Here is a 27,364-nt window from a genome sequence, read left to right as displayed (position 1 = left end):
TTTACTCTCTCTTTACTCACTCTTTACTCTCTCTTTACTCTCTCTTTACTCTCTGTTTACTCTCTCTTTACTCTCTCTTTACTCTCTCTTTACTCTCTCTTTACTCTCTGTTTACTCTCTCTTTACTCTCTCTTTGCTCTCTCTTTACTCTCTGTTTACTCTCTCTTTACTCACTCTTTACTCTCTCTTTACTCTCTATTTACTCTCTCTCTTTACTCTCTCTTTACTCTCTCTTTACTCTGTTTACTCTCTCTCTTTACTCTCTCTTTACTCTCTGTTTACTCTTTCTTTACTCTCTCTTTACTCTCTCTTTACTCTCTGTTTACTCTCTCTTTACTCTCTCTTTACTCTCTGTTTACTCTCTCTTTACTCACTCTTTACTCTCTCTTTACTCTCTCTTTACTCTCTGTTTACTCTCTCTTTACTCTCTCTTTACTCTCTTCAGCTTCTGCTTCTCTGATGGCTTTCAAAAGTTTTTATGCTCAATCTCAGCAGGTGGCGTTCGGGTGTTTCAACTGATTCAGGTTGGGTGTGATGTGCAGTCAGCCCGTTGTAGCTGGTGATGTATAGAAAAGAAGCCTATAACATCAATTTGTAATCTTGTTAGTGAGTCTGTTTCCCACCAAACGTTTCAACGTTTCCACGTGACCCCATGCAGGTGGGAATCACTGATCTCCATAATCCACCCAGAGAACAGAATACCTGGCTCTCCTGCAGAATCTCACAGGAACTACAGGGGTCCCATTTAAATACCATCTTCTACTTTAAAGGAGCTGCTGACATCTTTGCTCAGATTTGCCCGACTCTGACTGCGAGCATGAAGCAATGCGTGGAAATCGCAACTTGAAATGGAAAAGCCAATGAAAGTGTTTTAATGTGCTTTTTAAGTATCAGGAATATTCACCGAGCCTCTTTAGAAGTTCTTTACCAAGAAACCATAACATAAACACATAGGTAAATAATGAAAGTTGTACTATATGTATGTGACAGAGTCTAATAATCCCACAGTGCAGAACTTACATGAATTCACTCATTACAATACCAGACGTTTGAGCACCCAATACACATTTCTATAGGCATTTTAAATGTGTTATCTTCCTGCAGCAGACCTGGTCCCTGTGTGTTGCACTCACACTTCACTAAGTAGCATGTCAGCATTGTTTATAGTCAAACCAAATGAGTATAATAAAGCTTGTTTCATTGGGCTCAATAATGCTAACAAGCTTCTTTTTTCTGTTTTTCAAGGGGCGGACGCACAAAACGAAAACAAAAGTTCTAAATGTCAACCAATTCCCTGAAGTGATTTATACCCATTCTCCAAAATGTAACAGCGTTAAATCTGTCGACACACAACAGGCTCACAGGGTAGATTTAGAATAAGTCTCTCTGGCTCTCTGCAGTCAACTGACTCTGCAGGATCAAGACAGAACAGGCCATGAAAAATGCAGCTGCAAGCCGTTTCCCTGCGGAGGACGTCTACCAAACCAAGCTCACTGCCGAATGTTATTGAGGGTTTCTTCGGCTATTTCTTTCTTTTTCATTGATTCGCATTGAGGAATAAACACCGGGTCACGTTTGTTTTCCTCTTACACAATTAAAGATTGATGTTTCAGCTGAAGGTCTGACATACACTGCATGGACAGAAGTATGTGGACACCCACATGTAGGCATCCATCTGCTGCTATAACAACTTCCCACTGGGGTTTTGGGGCCTGACTGCAGGAGCATTGGGGAGGTCCAACACTGGGTGATTGGATCTGGCATCCCACTTCATCCCCGAGATGTTGGATTCTTGGCTGCGGCTCCAACTGAGGACACAGAGGTAAATATTACATCATGGCCAGATGTCGTCCTGGCTGTAGCGGACACCACCACAGAAGAGGATTTGACTCGTGCAGGGAACTTTACAGTTGTGTAGTTGAGATTGAAGATGGGCGTATGGTCCGAGAGAGGGCTCCGGAAGAAGAGGGGGGGGGGGGTAGAAAGTGGAGAAGGGGACCTGATTTGGCTTTGCAGCTGGTGTGATGAATGAATGAATGAGTGAGTGAAACCTTTATCGACACTAGAATCATTTTCTTTGTACAAAGAGCATAAAAGAATATCAAAGGAACGTCAAAAACTACAGCACATGATATCACATACAGCATAAAAAACAAAACTCAATGAAATCCATCCCATCTCAAGACAATCTCATAATGAATTTTAACGATTTGAATTACATTCAAGGTAGTGAAGAGAAGCTCTGAAACACGGTTTAGACCTTCACGTTGGGAAACAAAACCCACAGGAAGTACAACTGAACGTTGAAGTGAATGAACAAGTAAAACAAATCCCAGTGCTGCAGGGACCTGCTGGTGTGGTTGGTGGGTGGAGGTCCTGGTTGGATGGGTTCTGCCAGGGGAAGTTCTTTATGGACATCACTGCACTAACAGTGGTCGAGTTGCATTGTGGGTAATGCAGGCTCCTTGTTTAGACAGCACATGGGAGAAGTTTGCCTTCTTCCAGACATCTTTAGGTGTGCGTTTTGACAAGGAAGAGGAATGCGAGGAATTAAAAAAAAATTCAAAATCTTTGGTTTGATCTTTGATCTTTTTTATAAAACAGTCTGATGTTGTAAACGTTTAAATGCTAAATCAGTGAAGAACTCTTCCAATAACTAAATAGTGCAGCCTAAAAGAAAAAGCACCCCAGATCAAAACACACATAGCCGCTGTGGACTTTTGACAAATGAAGGATGAAATTGGGTCTATTGAACCCGGTTGAGGACATTTTTGGACATTCACATTCAGTGGATGTCTGATGTGACAGGTTTGACAGGCAGTGGAAAAATCCTGATGGATCAGCTGTGAAAAAGAAAAATTCTGATGCATCTCAGCCTTTTGTTATCTTGGCCTCTCCCTCCGGGAAATCAACATAAAGTACAGGTACCCTACTACTAACAACACTAACTCCACTTATTGCTGCCTCCGCTCTTGCTGGGACAAGCCTTCGCCGACCCGTCAGCCCTCCCTCCCTCCCTCACGCGGACGTGCAGTCGGCAGCGCGCGCACACGCGGAGCAGGTGGTGACTCTCCTCCTCATAAGAGGCAGGAGACGGTCCGGATGCTCGGCACATCCCGGGGTGCACGGAGAGCGGACTACGGAGCTGCTGCCGCTGTCAGCCTGCAGCCATATGACTGAGCTGCTGTTCAAAGCGTAAACAACAACAAAAGGAAAACTACAACAACCAACCAACAAACAAACAAACACACGGGTAAGGAGGAATTATCTTTATACACGGTGTTTCCAGTGTAAGTGCCAGGGTCGGTTGTTAGCGTTTTCCTGAACATAAACCCGCTCCTGTCGTTGGTTTTATTGCCCCTAAAGGGGTTTTGCGGTGTTTCTGTGGTGCTCGAATGAGTTTGCAGTGACTTCATGGTCATTTACGTCATTTTATATAGCTTATTGTATCTTACTCATACAGTGGATTGTCCATATAGTCCTGCAGCTGTCGACTCGTCATTAACATTACAGGTTTATTACAAGTGACCTCCACAATATCCAATGTGCACGGTTTCTTCAGATTGCCGTGATTTCAATCTGCGCGTAAAAACGCACCAATGTCGCGTCTTAATAATGTGACAGAAGTAAAAAAAAAAAACTAAATGCAAATTGTTTTGTTCCCAGTTTCACTGATAAAAAAGAGGCGGTTTTACGATTGAGAGCACTGTTCGCGAACAGCAAATTGGATCTGATGCCGGAAAACCGGATGATCAGTTGAACTTTTGTCGGTGATGTCGGTGTTTTATCTCTGCTGTCATGCTTCAAAATCACGTCAACGTCGCCGAGGAATTCATTGGATGAATGGTGATGAGAATCAGAAATGATTGCAGCCATTATCTCTTCTTGACAGCTCATTGTTGCTCCCTGCACACCAAAGACAGGGTGAAACGGTGTGTGTGTGTGTGTGCGTGTGTGTGCGTGCGTGTGTGTGTATATGTGTGTGAGAGAGAGAGAGAGAGTGAGAGAGATAATAAAGGAAAGGAGGGATAGTGAGTTGATTAAAGTTGGGAGTCTCAGTGTGACACCCTGGAATTAAACGTGGAAGAGGGCTGCTCAGCGTTATTTGTGGACTCACATGAAGGAGTTGATGCTAATTAATAGCAGGTCAATCAGCAGGGTAGCATTAGAGGAGGAGGGACCCCCACAGTGAGTCGACCCTCGGGCCAAAACAAAGCTCACCTTCACTAATCAGTGAATCACATGAAAGATTAAAGATAATATGAGGACATCATTTGATGCTCAAGTGGAAATTTATTGAGTTATTTTCCAAAAAGAAAGTGCATGAAATAATTCAAATGTTCATCATCCATCAGCAAGATGTAGAATGTTCAGTGTTAACGTGTTAAACAAGGATTTAATCGACCTTTAAATAATCAGTTCATCTGTGAGTCAGACGTCTTTGTTTTAGCCAAAAGGCTACATTGCTAAACATCCGCCCACTTCCCCCATGGTGGTGTGAAACTGATTGAACGCAGAAACGTGGCTGCATCTGTTTGATCAAGACTCTTCCAACATTGGCAGGCTGTCAACGCCACTCGCTTCCTACCAAAAGAGAGACAGAGGGGGGAGGGGGGGGACTTTGGGTTCATATAATGCGTTTACATGCTTCACTTGATCGCCTCTAAACAGAAGCGCCCCGTCCCACCACCCCCGCTGACCGGTCAAACTGTTCCCATGCGGAGCGTCCACAGACACAGGCCCAGGTGTCCACATTTAACGGGTTCGCAAAGAGCAAGTTTTGTTGCTGGTCTCGGAAGCCAAATATTTTTGGGTTGTTTTTGTTTCGCTGTGCTTCAACTGGTGTCATTATCTTCCACGAAATGAAAGACGCCACCGACACTTTGTTCCAATTAAGACAGGATAAATCCTCCCTCTGTCTCTCTCTCTCCCCCACTTTCATTCCTCTCCCTATCCTCTCTCTCTCTACATCTTATTTTCTCCATTCCTCTCAGTTTCTCCCCTTCCTCCCCCCCTCCCTTTTGTCTCTCTCATTCTCTCTCTTCTCTGTGGGACGCCTCTTGCTCTGCTTCTGGTGCTGTTTGTGTCTCACAGCATTTTTGGAACATGCCTCCATGTGGGTGTCTGGAGGAGGTGTCCCCGCTGTGAGTGTGTACTTGTGTGCATGCACTGATTGTGTGTGTGTGTGAGTGTGTGTGTGCAGGCCTCAGTGCGCTTAAACCAGGGCCCACGTCGCAGGATGTCGCTAATGTTTCCGTGCATCAGTGACAATGTTCTGGCCTCACATCTGTTGTACCTGCGACCAAATTACCACTGAATCAATTGGTTTTTTCTTCTTCTCTTGCTCCGGTTCACTTGCTGACAGATGGACCTTCCTTATGGCTCTTTTTTTTTTTTTTTTAATTGCCCTGTGTTGCTTCCAGGGGCCTTTGCCATCCAACACACACCTAAAAAGAGTGCAAAACCCTCCCAGTCGATGTGTGAATCCCACCAATATTGTTTGGATTGTGGGAGAACAAGCACTTTTATATTGCTGGAGTCAGTTGTATCGGCCCTTGAGGAAATGAAGCTTTATGGTGTTAACTGCAGCTTGGCAGAGGTGTTCATTATGCAGAGGCATTAACTGCAGCTGTAATTTGGGTGCTTGTTATTGAGCTGATATTTATGATAATTTGGTGGCGCAAACGAGACCTATTGTACCCGAGATGAGAGATTTGACAGTAAGTGTTTATCCATCAAATATTCAGCGTCATTACTTAAACACGGAGAGAGGAATGGCTGAACATTCAACAAAGCTAAATTGTTTTTGTGTCACAACAGATAACACGGTTATTTTTCTTTGTGACTATTATATTGCATTCTGCATTTTTTTCCTTCACATTATCTGTCATGTCCTTTTAAGCTGCTGCTCAGTGAAGCGTGCAGCAGAAAGGAGATATTTAGATATTTACCTGTGCGTGGGACTGTATTCTCTGGAGGAATAATAACTGGAATTGTCGGTTTTACACCACAAACCACATATGATGTTCAAAGGGTCAATTTCATCACCTTCGGATGGAAGCTGTTTCCCACCTGTTTTCTTCAGCTAAGCTACGCTAATTGGCTTCTGGCTTCATATCTTCTCATCTAGTGAGAACGAACATATTATTTGGAGGGCTTTTATTCTCAGTATGTGGCCAGGAGAAGAAGCAAACCTTGAAGGTGGCCTCTGGCTGACATGACGGCTCTGCCTCAACAGCATGTGTCTGGAGTCTTTGTTTGCTGGATCCTTATGGCCCCGCTGGTTGCTACGAGAGATAAAATAACAGGAGCAGATGGCTCCTGGAGGTTTGGTGTCACAGCAGGTGAAGCTAAAAGATGCACACACACTGTTGTGGAATATTTCTTATGACTAGTCAGGAGAAGAAAGTGAAGGTTTTCAATCAATGTAAAATAAACAGAGTTTTGATGAACGATCAAGGTTTGTAAAGTCAATTTATTTGCTTGCAAGCAAAGAGAACAGTCTCACAGACGCATTGCAGTGATCTGTAAGAGTGGTCTGCCTAAACAGTCACAATGCATGGACATTTATGCTCAGACAGCTTCCTGTTATCTGCTTAGCTAACAAGAATACCCAAAGGAGAACACAAATAAACACAGGTCATCCTTCGAGCCTTAGTATACTTCATTTAAGACAGTCAGGAAGGCGCTTTAGCTCCTGTTTGCAAATCCCTTTGTTCACAGTTTGCCTTACAATAAACCGTTTAAACACACAGCAGATGCTTCCTTTGAAGCCACTGTGACATTGTTAAAATGACCATTGCAGAGACAGAATAGACATTCTTTACCCTCACACATCATATATGCATGCAAAGGTTTACGCCTTTACAACTTCAGAGAATGCGTCATAAAGGAAGTTAAAAGTATTTCAAACAGAGGATCTCTGTTACGAATAAGAAAGAAACAGTGCACAAGATAACAGATAACAAGACACCTGGATACTAAACTAATTAAAGTCATCTACTGAAACTACAGTTGGGTGTCTGCACTTTTAGGACTTACATTCTTTAAACCTTCACATGAGACTATGACATATTTTCCCATTACAACACACACACACACACACAGTTTAATATTTTCCGCTCTCACCTTAAGTTAAGTATATTTTTATAACTAGTGTGTCACAGCGCTGAAGAGACTGATCACAGACTCAGATCTCATCAGATCTTAATCATCCAGCCGTCCTACAGTGCCCCCTTTGCAATTTCTTTCAAGATTACCTATCATTTAATACTTATCGCACTCTGCTCCCGTTCATGTTTCCCTGGCTGCCGTCTCACACTTCCACACTTCTGGCACACACACACACACACATAAATATATTGTGATTCCATTAAAAGTGGAAACCAATTTTAGCTCCCCGGTTCTGGCTTCCTAAAAAAAAAAAAATGTAGAATTGATTTTAAGATTTCATTATATGTGATATTGCCGTTCATATTTTCCCTTCATGCATAGCTGAGCTCAGACGTCCATGAACTCCACATTACAACCTCCAGACTGAGGTCAGAGAGAGACATAAAGAACTTTCAAGAACCTTTATTTATTTGTTGCTACATATTCTTTTAATTCACGCTCAGCGGATTCCCCCTGACGTCAGGAGCATCTTCTCCACTTCATAGTGGATTATAGACACATCTTAATAGTGTGCTGTGAACTTCAGAGTGTGTGTGCTCAACACACACATGCACATTTTTATCGCATAGTGTTCGTAAAACTACATTATTACCATCAGTTTCATTTAGCTGTTGTTCTGTTGGCTGTGAGGGCATTTGATTGGCGATAAAATCACTCTATCATTGGTGCTGCTATAATGGCAGTTATCTAAACCAGGACAAATTGTGATTCTCAAAGTTGAAGTGTATTTACTGATTTATTTGTTTCACTGCAAATCATTTGCAAATAGCAATAAAATCACACTGAAGAATGTTTTCATACATGCAGATGCAAATGTGTCCATTATTTTGCACTCTTAGGGTCGTTCAAACCAACAAGAATCAGATATAAAGACTCTCAGCTAACGTCGGTCCTCCACATGGTCCAGTCCTCAGTTTTTGCAATTACAGAGACCATCTTGTGATGTGATCACACTAGCCTTGATGCCAAAAAGAGCTGGGGACGTGAAGTGTGTGTGTGTGGGGCGGGGGGGGTAATCTTCTAACTGATTCTCCATTTTGATTTCAACTCCACACACTTGTAAAGTCTCTTGAGTTCCATCATGCACGGTTGTGATGCTATCACATTAACAAAAGGTCTCTAGGACCACACGTTCTATCTGAACAGGCTCTATATTCAAAACAAATCAACTTAAAAATGAAATCAAACTACAAGATGATCTAATATATTTTGGTAAAGTCCTTGAATATTTGGATTTCAAATCCTAAATCTTTTTCTCCAACAATAAATATTCACGACTAAAGTCAAAGTAAAAATACGTCCTTCAGTGTCATTTCTGAACAATTATCACATTTTATTGACAGCAGACGGTTTTACCAACAGAGCCCCGCCCACTTCAAACCAGTGAGAAGGGTTTAGAGAAAAACAGAAACGTCTGCAGGTAAACAACCATAACTCTTCTAAGCAGAACATATTGTAATAAAGTGGATTAAATATGTTTTTAACCTGTTTTCATTATTTCTTTTCAATTATTTCTGAACAGTGGCTGTGTATTGATAAGAATCTGGTGATATGATACGTATCACGGTAATCATTTTAGGAAAACTGCTAGAGTATGAAGAACACACCACCATATGCATCAAATCTGAGTAAAACAAGTTCTGCAGGGATCTGCATTTGCATTTATCACATTTAGTCCCTGTAACATGCAACATAGCGCTACTTTTTGTGCAATCTTTATTTGCAATGCCACAAATCTGTTGTTCTTGTTAACTGTTAATGAAAGATCAATACAGTATCACAAAACATAATATTGCGATTCTCGAGTGTATCGGTTTTCTCTTACACCCCTAAGTAGAAAGCAGCTCAAACGGTGGATTATCTCATTTGGGAACGAGACCCGTCAATTGGACCCATCGCCTCAGTAGAGCAGACGCTCTGCCTCTTCCTGCAACACACAGCCACGCACAGCAGTGACTGTGGCAGGAGGCTGTGTTGTTAGCGGAGGTTTGTTTATCACACACAAGAGACTCTGCTTAAGACCCCGGCATGCCACCCAGAGAGCTCCATTATCGTCCCCATCCTGTGTCTCCTCAAAGGACCACCTGTTAGCGGCACATGAAAGTCTGAGAGAGGAAAACAGGGCACTGCTGCGCTGAGATACTTGATCTCCCCCCCCCCACACACACCTTCATCACCGCCTACCTTCTCTTTCACATGACAGGCCTATTCAGGCCTTAGATTTGATGGGGTTGATGCATGGTGCGTCCTGTCTCTATGGAGGCGTCACATCTTTCTTTTATGTCGGGAAAATTAATTTTTCTGTCCATGGGTCATGTCGCCGTGGCTGTTGCTCAGCTTCGGCTGTTATCTCCACCTCAGTTGATTCTATTTCTGCAAAACATTTTGAGTGTCAACAAGCTCAGACAAGAAATGGATGCATCTGCCTTTTCTTCTTTTGATCCGACTAGACTAAAGAAAAATCTACAGAATCTTGCTGGTATTAAAGAAATATTACACCAATAATCTATCTCAGTATTTGATTCTCAAAGGGAAGATTTCTTTAGGTGGAGAATTTCTATAAAGGAATATTTCAAGATTTTGGGAGATACGCTTGTTAGATTTTTCTGCTGACAGTTAAATGAGAGGAACGATACCACATACGAAGCTGGAGGTTAGCTTAGCTTAGCACAAAGACTGAAAACAGGGGGAAACTGCTAGCCGGCCTCTGTCCAAAGGTAACAAACCTCTGAAGCTCACTAATTCATTCATTTTTGTTTAGTTTGTACAAAAAGAGTATAATAAAGCACTTGTGGTTTTATGTGCGGGACTATTTCTTGACGGAAAGCAGCAAGTGCCAGGTTATTCTAGAAAATCACAACCATTGTTAGTAATTGTTAACAACAGATGTTCTCAAAAGGTGACACGCAGTAACTGTTTAAATATGGGGATCACGTCTCTCCCGTCGGCTTTTGAAAGTTACACAAATTCACACAAATTCTGCCATTGGTAAGATGTTGTTCGGTGGGTTTCCGAAGCTGTTCAACCATTCGACAAGCAGTTCTGATGGAGTACACTGGTGCCTTAATAATAATAATAATAAGAATAATACATTTTATTTATATAGCGCTTTTCATAAAACTCAAAGACACTTTACATTAAAATCATCATATATAAAAGCAATACACTAAAAACATAAAATACACAATAGTGGTCACACATTAAAAGCAGTTTTGAACAGGTGGGTTTTGATCTGTGATTTGAATGTGCAAAGGTCAGTGCAGTCTCGGATGCGTTTGGGGAGAGAGTTCCAGAGGGAGGGGGCAGATATGGAGAAGGCTCTGTCACCCCATGTCCGGTGCTTGGTCCTGAGTGGAAGAGACAGGAGGTTGGCATCAGAGGAGCGGAGCCGACGGGATGGAGTGTGGTGGTGAAGCAGGTCGGTGAGGTAGGAGGGGGCCTGATTGTGGAGGGCTTTATGAGTGAGGAGAAGGATTTTGTATTGGATCCGTTGTGGGATGGGGAGCCAGTGGAGGTTCTGGAGAACAGGGGTGATGTGGTCACGGGATCGGGTGTGGGTGTTAAGTATTCCCTGTAACACCACACCTCTTACACTTTTGCAGAGACTAGTTATGCTAAGCTAAGCTAACCAACTGCTGGCTGTAGCGTCATATTCACGTACAGAGTTGAGGGTGGCATCCTGTGGTGTTGTTCTTTTCACCATCAGTCTGTTTAAGCTGCTGCTCAGTGAAACATGCAGCACAAAAGAGCTATTTAACTTATTCCTGTGCATCCGAACCTGTGTGTCGGTAACTTCCTGTATGAATACAAAATTGACGGTTTTACACCTTTGGATTCTGTAGAGATTAAAAAAACAACCAGATGTAGCATGTTAATTGTGCTCTTCAGGTACTGGTAGATGTTACCTTTGGAAGGACCCAGGTTAAGGCGCTTCCCACCCGTTTCTTTATGCTAAGCTATGCTAATTGGCTTCAGGCTTAATTTCTTCTCATCTAACTCTCTTAAATTAAGCAAAAGAGTGTGTTTCCCAAAATGGCTTTATACCCAAGAGAGATGTGATGTGATCATTTAGACAATCCTCTGCCCCTCCCCTCAGTTAAGTTTGGACGCTTCCTTTGTTTTCATAAATGAAATGACCCTTTTGGCCGTACAGGGTCCAGCAGCACCAGCACACCATGTGTCAAACAGACTGATCGTAATCCCGGCTAAACACTTTTGTGTGTGACACGGCCGGTTGCCCCCCCCCCAACACTCTGTAGGCCTGTTTGAGGATAAAGGTCTCACCTCAGCAGACAGCCTCACACTCTTGTTTGCAAACTGCACAGCTGGTCGAACTCCCAGAGGCCAGCCCTCCAAATCCCTCGGGGCACTGCCTGCACTCGCACTGCAAATATCCCCCGACATCACCAGCATCATATCCAACCCCCCCCACCCCACACACACACAAACACGCGCACACACACACACACACACACACACAACCTTGGCCCTGTTTTTAGAAACAACTAAATAACCCAGTCAGTGTGATGAAAGGGCAGGGACCTTATCAACCCCTTAACTCAACCTTGCTGACACACACACACACACACGCACGCACGCACACGTGCACACACACACACACACACACACACACACCATCACCAGCAGCTCAATACCTCTCCCACATTGATTTTCTGTGTGCCCTGCACTGCCGTTTGTATTTCAACACAAAGGAGTCGCCTGCCATAATGGCGTCACTGCCGAAAGATCGTCTCCACGTGTTAAAGTGGAAGACAAAACAAAGCAAATTATATTTAGAAACAACTCAGTGACGCATCATCTGACAGGCCATGACAAACGAGAAGAGCTGGTGTTCTTTCATTATGTCTGTCAAGATGAAAACACGTCACACAACTCTTTACACACTTTATTCAACTCATCCGCTGATTTCAGAGGTCATCATGCCTTCATCAGGCCGTCTTAGGTTGCTTCAAATTGTCTTACAGTCATCATAGTATTCAAAACATTGTTATCACCATCTTCAAAAAAAACCCTTGTATTTTACTCTTATTTGATAAAGAAAATAAAAAATATACAAATGACCATTACTCCAAAACATATTACAACCATCTTTTCAGAATACTGCTAAACAAATCCAGTCGTTCATCATAAGTCATCAATATCTACCCAGTGAATGAAGATTTATACAGAAAATGATTATGATATTGTTTTGTTAAGTGTCTATGGTGTTTTGTCAGAAATAACATCATACATCACCCCGATGATAGCCAGACAGAAGAAGAGTTGTGTAACGTGTCTTGATTTTGATAATTACATATCAATAGTATTATACCTGTATGATTGCCATGGTATTGTTTGATGATATCCCCCTTTTGGGCAAATAATATCTACCAATGCAAATTAATGCAAATCAAAAATAAATAAAAAATGTTTTGTTTAAGTTTTTGTTTAATATGTGAAATGGATAGAAGTTAATTTGCATTAAACACCAGTTTGCCAGTTTTACATGTAATGTTGTAGACATTGAAATATTGTGACATTGAAAAGGACTTTAAATGTACAGAAAACACTTTCGCTTTACGTCTACTTTATGCTAAAATCACTGTACAACTAAATGGTGTGTTGTGAATGCAAATAAACCTTTAAGTGACATGAAATCAAAATTTAAATTGAGCCTTGACTGTAATGTCGCTTTGAACCTTCAGATAGGTATAAAAACGCCATCATTTAATTTACGTTTGTTGAAGGTGCCGGGCCTCTAATGCAGACACACAGAACCTGATATTTCAGTCACACCTCACATGTGTTGACTCTTGTGATGAAAGGCACGGTCGGAGGACTCTGGAGAACACTGAATAGGTAGCGATGAAGGACGTGAGCAGTGCAGTATCTCATACTGAGCGAGGCGTGAATGTACAGCAATGAAGGCTAGGAAGTAAAGTGGCTGTCCACCTCTTTATCAGCGAGTCCAGATTAACGGGCCTCCCAAGAGGCTGAGGGGGATGTAGTCTGAATTTGTAGGACAGTGATGGGAGAATGAATACAGTGGAAGATTGGACACACAACGTCTGTGGAGCCTGATAGGAGCTTCTGCATTAAACACCTGAGAGCTGAAGGTAGCTGAAAGACGCTCTTTCGAGGGACGTGAGGCTGGAGGTTTGCTGTCACAACGAATATAAAAATATCCAGAGCTGTACTTGAAAAAGCTTCTGATTCTTCTATTGATGAAGGACTACATTCAAACTGAAAGTCTGCAGCCATGCTGCCGGCTCTGAAAGGCTGTACCTCCACTGTGTGGCTTTGCGCTAAATGCTAACGTCAGCATGCTAACATGCTTGGAAAGGCCATAATTATTGCTTTGCAATTCATATATATATATATATATATATATATATATATATATATATATCCAGAATTGTTGTCAAATTCTTGAATATATACTTTCAAGGAGAAAAAAATCTAACCACTGTTTCCTGAAGACCAAAGTGGCTTCTTCTCATTGCTTGTTTTATCCGTCCAACAGTTAGGAACCCTAAAAAACTCCACACCGTTCTCACCAAATGGCGTACAATTGACACAACAGTTTTTTTGTCATTTAGCATGCCATAAGAAAGCCATTCTTGCGTGTCATTTTACGTCATGTAATCTGTGCTAACTGCAATGTACAGTAAATGCATGGGCGTGAATATGCTAAGCTGAGAGCAAGTGATGTATTATAGAAAGTGAGATAGACTAATTATGAAACTCATAAATTATTATTGCGTTGTTTTGTTACGTTAGTGATGTTCGTGAGGTGTTTTCTGTACTTATGTTAGGTTGTTTGTATTTTACTTAGTTTACGTACTTATTCTAAGCCCAACCATGATGTTTTCCCTAAACCTAACCAAATGGCTTTGTTGCCTAAATCCAACTGCAGCTGTTTCACGGTAACGAGGTGGCGCAAAATGACAAGCAGAAAGCCTTAAATCTGCTTTATTTATACGCTTTTCACATAAGATCTGGTTGCATATTCAGTTAACGTACATATAAGACAAAGAAATTATCATAAATTAAGGTAATATTTTGCATTTCTTTCTTGAAAAAGTAGCTTAAAAAATAACTGCTGATTATTGTTTTTCCAGCCAGTTCACACAATTAATAAACTAATCGTTTCAGCTCTGGATTTAATCCTTCAAAATTAGTTCACCACGTAGAAGCCAGTCAGATTGTTTCGATCAAATCTACCGAATGTTAATTATTTGAATCTCAGAGTGTGTGAAGTATTGAGATGTGTTTCTTCTCTCCGGCAGGTGGCGTTGTGCTGGACAGACAATGGCTCTCTCCTGGAGTCTCCTCCTGGCGCTCTTGTTTGCCACCCTGACGCTGTCACACAGCGCTGAGCCCGGAGCTCCTCACGGCAAGAGGAGACAGGCGGCGACCTCGGCGGGTGGCAGCAACGCCCTGCAGCACCCTCTGCAAGGTCTACAGGGCCACCGCTACAGCAGGGACCGCGGAGGGCAAGGGGGCCAGGGGGCCCGCGCTGCCAAAGGCGGAGCCGGGCTGCTCTCCCGCAGGCCCCTGCACCCCCTCGCCAGGCCCGAGGATGACGGGACGGGCCTGGAGAGTTTGAGCCCGGTGAGACTGGAGACGGGCCCGGCCAGGGACAGAGACAGAGTTCGAATGAGCATGAAGAGTCCGTCCCAGACCCGGGAAAACCAGCTTCTGGGGACACGCAAAGGACGGGGACATGGACACGGGAATGGACACGGTCACCATTTTGAGCAAAGGAGACAGGGGAGTCGACGTGACAAGGAGCGGCATGGAAAAGGTGAGCTGATCCAGACATGCAGGACATTGATCCACAACTGCAGTGCGGTCCAGTGTTGCATAAGCAACTAGGAGCTACAGGCTTTTTTCCATGGAAGACCTTGTGACATGGGGCAGGAGGAAATGCAGAGGTGTAAATAATAAAATGAATGCTTCGACTGTACATGCTGTCAATAGAACATATATGATGATACTCACATCATTAATACAACTCCATGCATGAACAATGTTCTGCACGGCGACTTCAGATGATTCGCAGGCGTCACACTGCGAGCTCTGTGGATTAATTCAGAGGAACCGAGACCTTGTTTCTGGAAAAAAAGCTGTTGAATGTTTAAAAATGTGACTTTTCACTGCATGCTGGAGGCACCACACATGAAATTTTAACATCTCCACTGTGCTGAAGTGGTGGCTCAGTGCTCAGTGGTAGAGCAGGTCGTCCTTCAATCAGAGGAACTGCGGTCCACTAGTCCATGTCGATGTGTCCTTGGGCAAGACACTTAATCCCAAATTGCCCCCGTAGGGTGTTCATGCGGTGTACGAATGGGTGTGAATGATTAGATAGTCCTGATGGGCAGATGGCACCTTGCATGGGAGCCCCTGCTATCAGTGTGTGAATGGGTGATAATGGGTGAATAACATGTAGTGTTAAAGCGCTTTGGGTGGCGGGAAGACTAGCCATCCCACCAGAGATCCATTTAGCTTCGGTTCATATCACACGGTCAATTTTAGATGAATTTTAGATTTTTATCTTTTAAGCCACAATTCCCGACAGTGCTGGTTGGATATTTAAACATCTCAATGACAAGAAGCCAAAGTCAGTCGGCTGAGGAAGATCATTTGTTTCATTCAAAAGCTCCAGTTCAGCTACTAAATGGACCTTGCTGTGAGTCTTTAGGGAGGAAATGTGCTTTTTTTCTTTTGTTCGGACATAGTCTTCCCACTTCATTAACTCTTTATAGAAGTTTGCTTCTATATTCTAATGCTGAATTGTGTGCTCATAACACATCAGAATTGATATCATATTTTCTCCCAAAAAATATACTGGAACACACGGAGATAAGGCCAAACAACTTTGGTAGAGGACTAATGTTTTGACGCCAATAGCGTCTTCATCACAGTCAAACATTCCACAAGCTCACTGTGCGTTCCAATATACGCATACTACCATAGTATTAAGGATGCCAGAAAAAGATTTAGTTTGGATATACTCTGTTAAGATTTAGTATCTCAAAGGCAGTATCCAAAAATTCCAGGATGTCCTACTGCATCCAGTCACATTTTGCAGTATGCAAGCCAGCATGGCTTTCTGCCCCACAATCCTCTGCACGATATATGTTCAAGGTGCATTGTTATAAGGAAGTAGTACGTCCCAATTGAATGCATACTGAATGCAACAGTACGCACTTTAAAAGGGCAGCTGCAGTGTGTACGATTTGTAACGCAGTGTCACGTTCTTTTTATTAACGTCCTCTAATGAGGAAGTCATTCAGTACAGTTTCACAATGATATATAATATAATAACAAAAAGAGAAAAGTAAATATATCTATTTATGACATTACATATCTGTAACACCATCATGTTTTATCCTCCTGTCCCTCCAGGGTTTCTTCCAGAGCCAGAGCTCAGCTCTGCGTTTAAGGACAGAGATTTGTTCGAGGATCCTCCCTCCTCCTCCACCGCCTCCCCCTCCCTCAACATGACCCCGCCCAGTGACACCCCCTCCCCCATGGCCGCCGTCTTTGGCTCCGGCTCCTCCATGGTTACCACGGTGATGAACGAGCATCCCCCAACGCTGCCCCCGGCCTCCACCAAACCCCAGGTAACCCCGGCGGAAACCCAAAGTGCTTATTAAAAGGCTGCGTCTGTTGTGCCTCAGTGTGATTCCAGTGTGCGGGGGAAATAGAGCAAAAATGGGCCCCATTACTGCCGTTATGCTGCCGCAAAACCTCATAGCTCATCTCGGAAATGACACACAGTGTGAACCTGAAAGTGCTGCCTGTGAAAAATATCCTCCAGCAGGCCGCTGGCTCCCGGTCACAGTGCGTAAGATAGATACGGCCGTGTTCTGTATAATAAAACGACGCCGCTGGGATCAAAATCCCACAGTTCAGAGTCCAGCAGCACATTTTCTGTAACCACCTTCCTGCTCTTTTATTAACAGCATGGCAGGACAAAATGTATGGGAGCACGGAGAGTCTTTATTCTTTGGTGGGTGTGGGGCACCACTCTCCACCTGTCACACTCACCCAGCATGATGCTTCAACAGTGTGCATAAACATCATTTATATGGGGAAAAACCCAACATGTTTTCTCAAACCTCCTTCAATCCTGGAACAGATACAGACGAGACTCTTTGAGAACCTGATGTCAGTGAAAGCTTCGACATTCGTCACAGCTGCCACTACAAACACCCAGCAGCTTTCAGGGCGTCCATGGGAAACATATCTGCCTCAGTCACATGATGAGCGACAGCAGTTTTGTTGAGGAGCGCTGTTGAAGACAGTCGAGATGTTGCTGGAAAGGAAATTCATGGAAAAGAGAACCGAATCACTGGACTGGAGTTTCGACTGAAGACGTTCTTCTGAAAAGATGCTTCAGTTGTTATTATTGATTACAATGTGATCTCATCCAGATCCAGCTACTAAAACCAATACGACAGACAAGACTTTAATCCAGTGATCTGGAATAAACTTTTCAGATATTGTACCACCTGACTTAAATAAAACCTATTTATTTTAATTTGATAGTTTATTGGAAAAGGACAATTGACAGAAAGCATAATAAATAAGCTAAAGTTAGCACAGAAGGCTAATTCTCATCAGGCCCCCCCAAACATTGTATCCAGTGATGCAATGTAAGGTAAAGTACATGTACAAGTTTGAGGTTCTTTGCATGAGTATTTTCCATTTCACGCTAGATTATACCGCCCCGCATTCAGGAAAAAAAATCTTGCAAGAGTGATATGTACATCGTATCCACATTTTCAGCACCTGGTTGAAGTTTTGAAAGAAGTCGGGGAGGCTCTGTGTGATGCTCCCTCTGTCAGTCTCTCTATGGTGGACTGTCGGCCTGCTTGGTTTTCTGAGAGTCCCGGAGTCTGTGTGTGTCTTTACTATGAGAGCGGTCAAATATTATTGGAGCACAGAAGAAAAAAAAGCCTTTCTTGAACAATTGCTCCAGTGGAGCGAGCATTGCGGCAAGGCTTCCTTAATTAATGTTCGATCTCCTGCTGATGGTTTAATGAGCTGCCGAGCACAAGCAGACAGCCACCTGCAATTAATGTAATTGTTACTTCCATATAGGCTTATTTCCTGAGGGGGGGGGGGGGGGCCAAGTATGGATCTGATTCCACGAAGACTTTTCTTATTTTTTTTGATGGATGTCTTTCATGGACCGATTATTCTTCAAGAGACGTCTCAAAGTCCTGCTCACTTCATTACACTGTGTAACACTTCTACTCTGCTTCCTTCTTTGTACCATTTGTCACGGCTTTTATTGCAGAGTCATATATGCACAAACAATCCACGAAGGAGTTTTGTTTTATAGCTATGTCATCGAACACTCATCTGAATTACAACATTTTACTGAGGTAGAATATTTGAATTTATGACACTCGTACTTTTATATGTATTTATGGATCGGTCCAAAAAGGTATTCTACGGCTGCCTTTAACTATTTAGGGAGAAAGCAGAAAATAAACTGTTTATATTCTTTTGTTACAGAAAACTACACACTAGAACAACAAATAATGAACTGAGGCTAGTTCAGAGATGATGGAAACAGTCAAATTAAAAGGGTTCATATTTTAGTTTTTTGTGTTGTTTTTTGTGATGTTCAGTGTGGTCTGCTGATATTTTGGGCAAGTGTTTGGGAGAGATTAAAGGTCAACTGTGTTTTGAACAAAAATGTGATCCTTTAGTCCGTGTGTCACATACAGCCCAATTTGATCTGAGCTCTGCTCAAATATATGCATAAGGAAAAGAATATGCTCAGAAACTTTGTTAAGTAAAGTAAAAAAATACTTTTAAAAGTACCTTTTAAAAGTATTTCCCTAACAATGCTATGAAACCATACCTAGTGGCTGACTTGTGTTAAACATTGCAGATATTTGAACTAAAATCACCCATGTAGTACATGAATAATAAATAATATTAGAATAATAAAATGTCCACCCAGGATCATTTGCAGGCTGCATTAGTTGCCTGCTGCCCTTATAAAAGCTGTGGTTGTATGTAATGAACTGTAGTTTCAAGCTATACGTCTGTATTTTGCATATATATATATATATATATATATATATATATATATATATATATATACTTGTAATCCAGGCTGTGGGCAGTCATGTTCTCTGTTACCAATCGATTGGGTTTTAAAGCTCTGCTTCTTTCTCTGATGACTCTGTGTGGGCGTTTTATGAATCAATGAGGCATTACCACAACACAAGTCTGATGTGTTTCATTAAGAACAGCCTGGACGTGTTTACCTGCAGTACTGATAGAAAACACAGTCAACAAATCAAACCATAGACATCCACTGCTGCTGCGCTGGAATTGTAGTAACTGAACATTAACCTGACGAGACAGAATTGATCTCTTCAATGTGTTCTCTCCAGTGGCTCTTATGCTGGATAACACCAACATTTAGGATTAGTCTTTAATACACATCTAAATTTTCTGATCACAATTGTCTTTAGAAGATGTTTCATGAACTTTCACAGCATGCTGAAACTAATTGAAGATGTTTAAGTGTTTACACATCTGCATCTTTGCTCTGTCCAGTTTGTATTTCAGAGACAGAACGTAAGTTAAGTTGAGTTAGTTAACTTCAAGTTACGTTTCGTTTTTCAGAGGTCCGGAAGAGGAAAAGGACAAGGAGAGGTGATGCCAACGCTGGACATGGCACTTTTTGACTGGACAGACTACGAGGACATGAAGCCTGTGGACACCTGGCCGTCATCCAGGAAGAAAGGTTAGTTACTAGCTGTAGTTGTGAATGTGTGGTCATTAAAGACCCGGATTTAAAAACAAATTTGGTGGAAATAAACTGTATCAAACAATCAAACAAAGAATGTTGTTAGTTTTGTGGGTATTAAGTCAAAAAACAAAATATTGGACAAAGTTGTACCTCTTGGTGGTGCTAGATGAAGGATCAAGGGATCAAACTTATGTTTCCCTAATTACTCATTGGTCCATGAATGTCTGTAGCATATGTCATGGCAATCCATCCAATAGTAGTTTAGATATTTCAATGAAAAACAAAAATGTCAACCTCATGGTTGTGTCACCAAGCTCCCAGGAAGAGCGCTGGGCTTTCAAGCAAATGTTACATAGTGTTCAAACCGTGAAAATACAATTTCAAGCTCCGTCACATGATGCCATGGAGCCTAAAAATACCTTTTTCCGTACACTTACATTGGGAAAGAGACATCTGTAAATCAGCTGGTCTTTTTTTTTTTTTTTCTTCAGCAAATTAACTTTCCAGTACAAACACATGAATGGCCCCTTTTCAAGTAATTCTGTCCTAAAAGTTCTAAAAATGCACTTATAACAGAGTTATTTTCCTCCCTCTGTTCATGTGAATGAGCCCGAGAACGAGGCTGGGAGGCGGAGTTTAAGGAAACGCTAGTGCGCTTGCTCTATTGGCCTGTGGTTGTGTAAGATCGGCGTAAGATCCGGGTGAATTTATGCTCGGAACCAAACTTTCTTTGCTTCATGCACCACTGAGCAACTTTCGTTGTGTATGAATCAAGTGAAAAATGTGTTCTTGTACAAACAGAAATGACTTCACCGTCAAATACCTGACATAAAAGCACAACTCAACTGAGTGACAAATGAAATCGATCTGTTTGGTTGAGGCTGTGCATCGATCAGACGCCTTCAGGATCAAACTGTTGTTTACATCGATCTCTCCTGCTGCAGACAAGAGGCGGAGTAAGAACCTCAGCAGTGGAAATGTGACTGAAGACGCTGACGCCATCGAGCCATGTGACCACCACCTGGACTGTCTCCCAGGTCAGTCTTGATCAGGCGGCAACCTCGGGGTCTGAAAAGGGAAGCCGATGCTGAAGTGTCTTAAACTTGCATTCTCTCTCATGACCATCAGGGGGCGACTCCTCTGGTTGTATAGAAGTCTATGAGAAAATGACTCTACTTCTCTCTTGATTTATTCCCTCAGTAAACATTGTAAACATGAGTTTATGGTCTCAATCTCTAGTTTCAAGTCTTCTTCAATACAGCATGATGTTCATTTTGTAAATTATGGTCCATTTAGAGTCTAATAGACCATAAAGCAGAGTATGCTTTATGGTGGAGCTACCTTGTGATTGACAGGTCGCTACCATAGCAGTGTCCGGTCAGTGTGTCCACCGTGTTTTCATCTTAGAACTTCATTCCTTTCAGTGTGTTTTCAGTTCATGAAAGTTATTTGTAACCGTTTAGTTGCTTAATAGTGTCTTATTCAGCGTTCAGTTGTACTTAGCTCCACCCTCTGTTGTCACTTCTTGTTGCAAAAACCAAAATGGCGATGGCCATAACGCCAAACTCGAGGCTTCAAAACTGTAGTCCACAAATCAATGGGTGACTTCACAGTGACTACATCCACTTCTTATTTACAGTCTGGTCTTGATTGCAATAAAACTCTGTGATGCTCCAATATACAGAAAGATATAATTCACAATTTGCTAAACTGCTTTTGTAACAACTTCAACATCCAGAAATCAAATAATGTGACATCAGTAAATGTCTCTCTATAGTAAAGGAAAAAACAAAAGGGCAAATTTGGACACGTACCAGAATGTACCATAATTTAATTATAACAGTGTATATATATATATCTATGTTGGGTTTGTAGTCTTTGTCATTACAGGCCTTGAACACTTTACAACAGCTAAAGGTTCAGAGAAATACATCTGTATAATATTATTTTCAAACCCCCCCCAAAAAACCATCTAATTAGCTTCATAACCAAACAAGCCCACACCACTTTTGGGGGATTTCAAACAAATCCTGATTGGTTAATAGAAGCATGTGACATCCTGTTTTCTCCAACTGAGCCCCGCCCACTTCAAACCATTGAGAAAATCCTCAAAAATAGAATTATTGAAAGTGAAACAACCAACACTGTTGTGTATGTTTGACCTCATGTCTCATAGTGAAAAACTGTTTAATAAATGAGCTTTCAGAACCTTGAAGATGAAAAGGAACATATCATTTCTTATGCAACTTAAAGTACCTCTCTTTTACAATGTTCCTCATGTGTTTGGCTGGTGAATGTGTAATGTGCTCGTTCCGTTACAGGTTCTTGTTGTGACTTGAGACAACATGAGTGTAAACCTCACAACAGAGGCCTCAACAACAAATGCTACGACGACTGCATGTGTGAAGAAGGTAAGTGAGGGGAACGTGGTCCGATGACACAGAATAGAGCAGCTGAACATCAGTGAGAGGAACTGGGCCGATACATAAAGTGCAGGGCTGATGAGGGGAAGGGAGAGCAGGTGTGCAGGTAGGAGGAAGAGGTCAGGTGATTTAAATACTGTGTGGTGTATCAAACTGCACTATGGACCTGTTTCACAGCAGACATGTAACAGTAGTAAAAACAACAACAACCACAGATGTATTAAATAACATTCATCTTTTAGAATTGATGTTATAGATCATTTACTTGTTTACTAACTTTTAAATGAACTTGCTCATCAGAGATTCTCTTTTACTTGACGTTCCAGTCAGATCCCTGAGCTCCTCCACTGCTTTCCTTTCAAAAAGTTCCTCAAGTGTGTTTATGCCCCTAAACTGTTGCCTCTGGATATTAGAATGGCAAGACGTAAAGTTTTGATCTGGTCATTTGATAGTGTTCATTTTTAAGTTTAAATTTTTACTTATTTGTATTGACTTTTATTTATTTTAAGCATTTTTTTTGTCATTTTGCAATATCTTGCTAAATTGTATCTATTGTCGTCTATTTTTGCTTTTATTTTGTGTTTGTTGTTTTAATCTCTATGTGAAACACTGGGCTGCAAATTGGTATGAAAGTTGCTCTAGGAATTTAGTTGAATGAGTTGAATTTCACTGGCATTGTGTGCGCTGGCTCACTGGAATAAGTTACTGCAGTAACTTATTCGACTTCGGAATTAAACGACGTCCCATGTTTTCCTGCTGTTACAAGTCAAAATGTCTGCTGTGAAAAATATGTATGATGTATCACAATTTTAACAGTAAACTATCACAAGACACAGGTCACTATAACGGAATAGTTTGACATTTTGGGGAAATCGGTGTATTCACTCTGAAAGCACTCTCTCTTTTCATCGAACTCTCAGCCAGAGAATGAACAATCACGTAAAATATCGACCTTTTGCCTCACAGCAATGCTCCACTTTGTGGCTCTTTGAGCATCTATTTTACAGCAGCAGTTTGTCTTTTCATGTGCAGGTGTGTGTCATTCCCCCCCGCCCCCAAGTCTCACTGTTTATCATTACGTTTTAAAAAGGCATTGACTGGTGACGGGTACGCTTCCCTAGAGTGGCACACAATTAGTGGCAGACTGACATAAAATGTCACAGTGTTGTGAAATGTTGATTTTTGTGTCAAATGTTTTTGAGTTTAGAAATGTGATGGATTGTTTCTGTGCTACTGGAGTTATCTGGGGTTAGTTCTTAGTTCTCTTCAGTTTCAGACTTTGGCAATTTGTTTCGTTCACCAACGACTGCCGAACCGCCTCATGAACGACTTTGCTTTGGTATTTTTTGATACCGCCCCCTGGCTATATAGTCTAGAGAGTATTACAGATCCAAGTCAAAACTGACAAAAGTCACAGTTGCAAATCCGTTTGCTACTTCAGCACCACGGACAGCACCGTGGATTTATCAATAGAGTGCTGCGGGATGACGTATTTTTGTAAGTTAGCATCACACTTGTTCCCTCAACAAAAAAAACAATGGGATTTTTCCATTGGCTCTTGGATTACTGCAGAAGATGAGCCCTGTGGCAAACAAACGTTTAAGATACTTGCACGTTCTGTTCAGCATGATAATCTTCACAAATGAACAACACGTTTATGATTTTTTAAGCGTGAATGCAATTGGCAGAAGTAAAAGGCTAACGTGAAGCTATAAACAAACTACACCACAGTCACATGAGCTTGAGCATAAACACAACGAGGCTGTAAAGGCAAACTAGTCGGCGTGATGACGTTTTAGTCTCATTTAGCCACTTATTCGCAACCGCCTCTTTTAAGACTCGTTAAAGCTTCAAAAATCAAGAGAGGTGTATTTATTGACATATTTTATATCGCAGTACAAACCGTTAACATCTCTTAAGCTTGCATAAACCACAGACCTTATTTCAGACATTTAACCAAAAACACATTGGGTACTAGTCGAAGGAACTGGAAGTGCGTAAATGCTGACTCATTTCAGGGTTTTAGTACTCATTCCTGCACCACGCTTTACACAGCACACATAAAGTCCCAGTCAAACAGAAGTTATAGCCTCTTTAGCTTCTGTACTGTGACATATTCTCCAGTGAACTGGAATATTTCCGTGGTGTACAGTACAAGAGGAATTTAAATCAAATCCTTCGTGTTCGATTGGACCGTAAGAAGTGTGTGGGCGCAGAATGTAGCGCTTCACGCACACCTCCCTTGTCTCTTAAAGTCTCAGATTGAGGGATGGATGTCATGACATCATTGGTTGGAATTGGTTGGATATTCATGTAAAAATGTTGTTGCATATGTTGTTAAATGGATGCACAGTATGATTTTAAGGAGTTTAAAAGGCCTTTTTCATTTCATATCGACTTTACACTAATGACATTTCAGAGCCATGGATTCTAACTTCCACAAACCTCAGTCAGATAAAGGATCACTGAGTCGCGCTCGACTAACGTTTTTAACGAAACAACCCCTCTGCCCCTTCACTCTCTCTGCTACTAGAGGCTGGAGAGGCAGGTTAACAAGGAGCATGCATTTTGGACATTTCCAACACATCCGTCTTGGAATCGCCAACTGGTTTTAACACTTTCATCACAGCTTCTGTTGCACTGCATATCTAGCTGTTTATGTGACTTAAATCTAATGTAAAACAGTTGCTCTTGTACATTTAAAGACTTACAGCTGCATCTGATTTATTCACCTTATGATTGTTCATGATCTCTCAGGGTTTCGCTGCTACGCTAAATTCCACCGGAAGCGGCGCGTGACCAGGAGGAGGGGTCGCTGCGTGGTGCCAGAGTCAGTCAGCAGTGACCAAGGAGGCTTCATCACTATCTGAGGAAGAGGAGGAGGTGAAGGTGGAGGACAAGATGGAGGAGCTTGAAGGAGGAGGGGGGTGGGACGTCCACGACGTCTCTGACAGAGCAGATAGTGCAGCCATCAAATCACATGACACCGCTAACATGACGCTAGGTGCTGAAAGGTGACGGCGTGCTGGTTCTTCAAAAACATCTAAACATCAACATCTGGTCAGTTAAAAAGCAAAATATTGTAGCTGGAATTGCTGTTTGACTGTTGCATTGTGGGATGAGCCACACCGCTAATTCAGCATAACGCCACCTTTAAGCACTTTTTGTTGTTATTCAGCTGTTTTCACTCCAGCGTCACAGCAGAAGCATCTGTGTTTTTAAAGACTCACTCAGTCAACAATGACCAGTGCTTTCTGACATTTTTTAAATTGATATAAAAGATTCACTTGGCTGCCAACACGTGTCATCTCATAGTTTATGTGTTGATATTCACCACAGTTCTGGTGTCTGTTGTGGTGTCAGCAGTTTTTCTCACAGTTTTTCCTGCAGCTGGTTGTCTCTGTCCTGCTGACCTGAGTCAAACAATGTTTACAAATCATTTTTTGTTTTGTGATGAATTACTGTGTTTGGAGTCCAAAACGAGCGGCATTCATGAGTTCAGGATCATTCAAATTGAGTCAAGTAAGCTGTCATTCATGATACAATGACTTTGAAGAGTGTGAGCTCTCTGCTACATTTCGTCTCTCGGTACACTCGCTTTCCAAACAAATGCTGAAAATGATTTGTAATCATCCTGTTTTTGAACCCAGTCTGTTGTCCTGTGTTGTAAATAAGAATGTGTTTGAATTGCCGACAACTTTTTGTTAAATTGACTTCACTTCTCTTCAAATGTACTTCACGGTAGAACGATCTTAATGTATGTTTTATTTATACTGTGCTTAAACACAGTTGTTCAGATATTGTGTTTGTCTCTTTCTGTTTGCTTTTCATGATTAAACACTTACTAGGATAACCTTTTTGTGGTGTACACCTGCTTATATTTACAGCATTGATCCTCATCTATATCAGTTATTAGTATTTATTACTAATATTTCTTTTCTTTGTGGTAAAAGGAAAGTTTCAGGCTTTGAATCTGTACCTTTGGCAGATGTTTTTGTGTGGTAATACTCATAGGTACTCATACGTATAGGTTACATATATAGACAGATTATCCTATTCTAATACATATGTCATAATAGCAGTCTCTTAATAGTGCATTGTTATGAGTACACGATGGCCACAGCAGTGAAGAAGTATTCAGAGATCCTTTACTTATTGTAAGTAAAATAAAAGGATGGCCAAACACTCCATCAAAAGTACAGTACTGCAAGTAAAGCATTATCTGCTAAATGTACTCAAAATATATATTTATATATGAGTTCAATTTAAAGTCCCTGATATATTATTATATTACATTAATAGATTGTTAATACTGATTCACTAATGGGAAAGCAGCATTTTACTGCTGAAGACGCTCGAGGGGAAACTAGTTTGAACTATTTTATATATTTATTTATTTAGTTTTCTTTTTTTCCCTCATCATCACTTTGGTTTTGAAATATTGGAAAACTTTTACAACTTTGGGCTTGAATCAGGTTATAGATTCAACTTTATTTTATTGCACACAGAGAACAAGTACTAAGACAACGAAATGCAGTTTAGCATATTATCAGAAGTGCAAAAAGCAGTAAAGTGCAGAGTAATGCACATATAGTGGTAATATAAATATTACATAATGACAAACAGCAAGGGGTAGAAATGCAAAAGATATATATATATATATATATATATATATACATACAGTATGGACAGATGCATATATACATACATATTGGTTGTAAGAACATACATAGTATTGGTAGTGTATGTACAGTGTGGCAGTAGTAAATAGGTATAAAGTTGCATTAAATGGAAATACTCACATGAGTACAGCAGTAAAGTAAATGTAGTGAGTTACTTTCTGGGTCAGAGCATGATGGCGAGTTTAATGTCTTGGTTCTTTTGAGAAAAGCAGAACTTATTCATTGAGATGCTTGAGAAGAATAAAAACCAGCACTGATTTCGTCCCATAAACCTTTTTCCAAACACATCACCTTCTCTA

At 41.4% G+C, this 27,364-nt stretch overlaps 1 protein-coding gene across 1 annotated transcript; it reads left to right on the top strand.

The window, feature by feature from the left end:
• Positions 1 to 3,094: 3,094 nt before the first annotated feature.
• Positions 3,095 to 26,236, top strand: draxina (dorsal inhibitory axon guidance protein a). The gene is made up of 7 exons (XM_031871772.1): positions 3,095 to 3,253; positions 14,463 to 14,980; positions 16,585 to 16,802; positions 19,834 to 19,954; positions 20,905 to 20,997; positions 22,282 to 22,371; positions 25,141 to 26,236. Exons 2-7 carry the CDS (start codon positions 14,485 to 14,487, stop codon positions 25,251 to 25,253), a joined length of 1,131 nt encoding a protein of 376 aa, XP_031727632.1. The 5' UTR covers positions 3,095 to 3,253; positions 14,463 to 14,484; the 3' UTR covers positions 25,254 to 26,236.
• Positions 26,237 to 27,364: the final 1,128 nt, after the last annotated feature.

The sequence above is a fragment of the Anarrhichthys ocellatus genome, unplaced genomic scaffold (assembly GCF_004355925.1).
Source record: "Anarrhichthys ocellatus isolate YVR2014 unplaced genomic scaffold, GSC_Weel_1.0 scaffold60, whole genome shotgun sequence".
In the NCBI taxonomy this organism is placed as follows: Eukaryota; Metazoa; Chordata; class Actinopteri; order Perciformes; family Anarhichadidae; genus Anarrhichthys; species Anarrhichthys ocellatus.
Note: the sequence above shows the minus strand (reverse complement) of the source record. Positions and strands in the feature narration are given on the sequence as shown.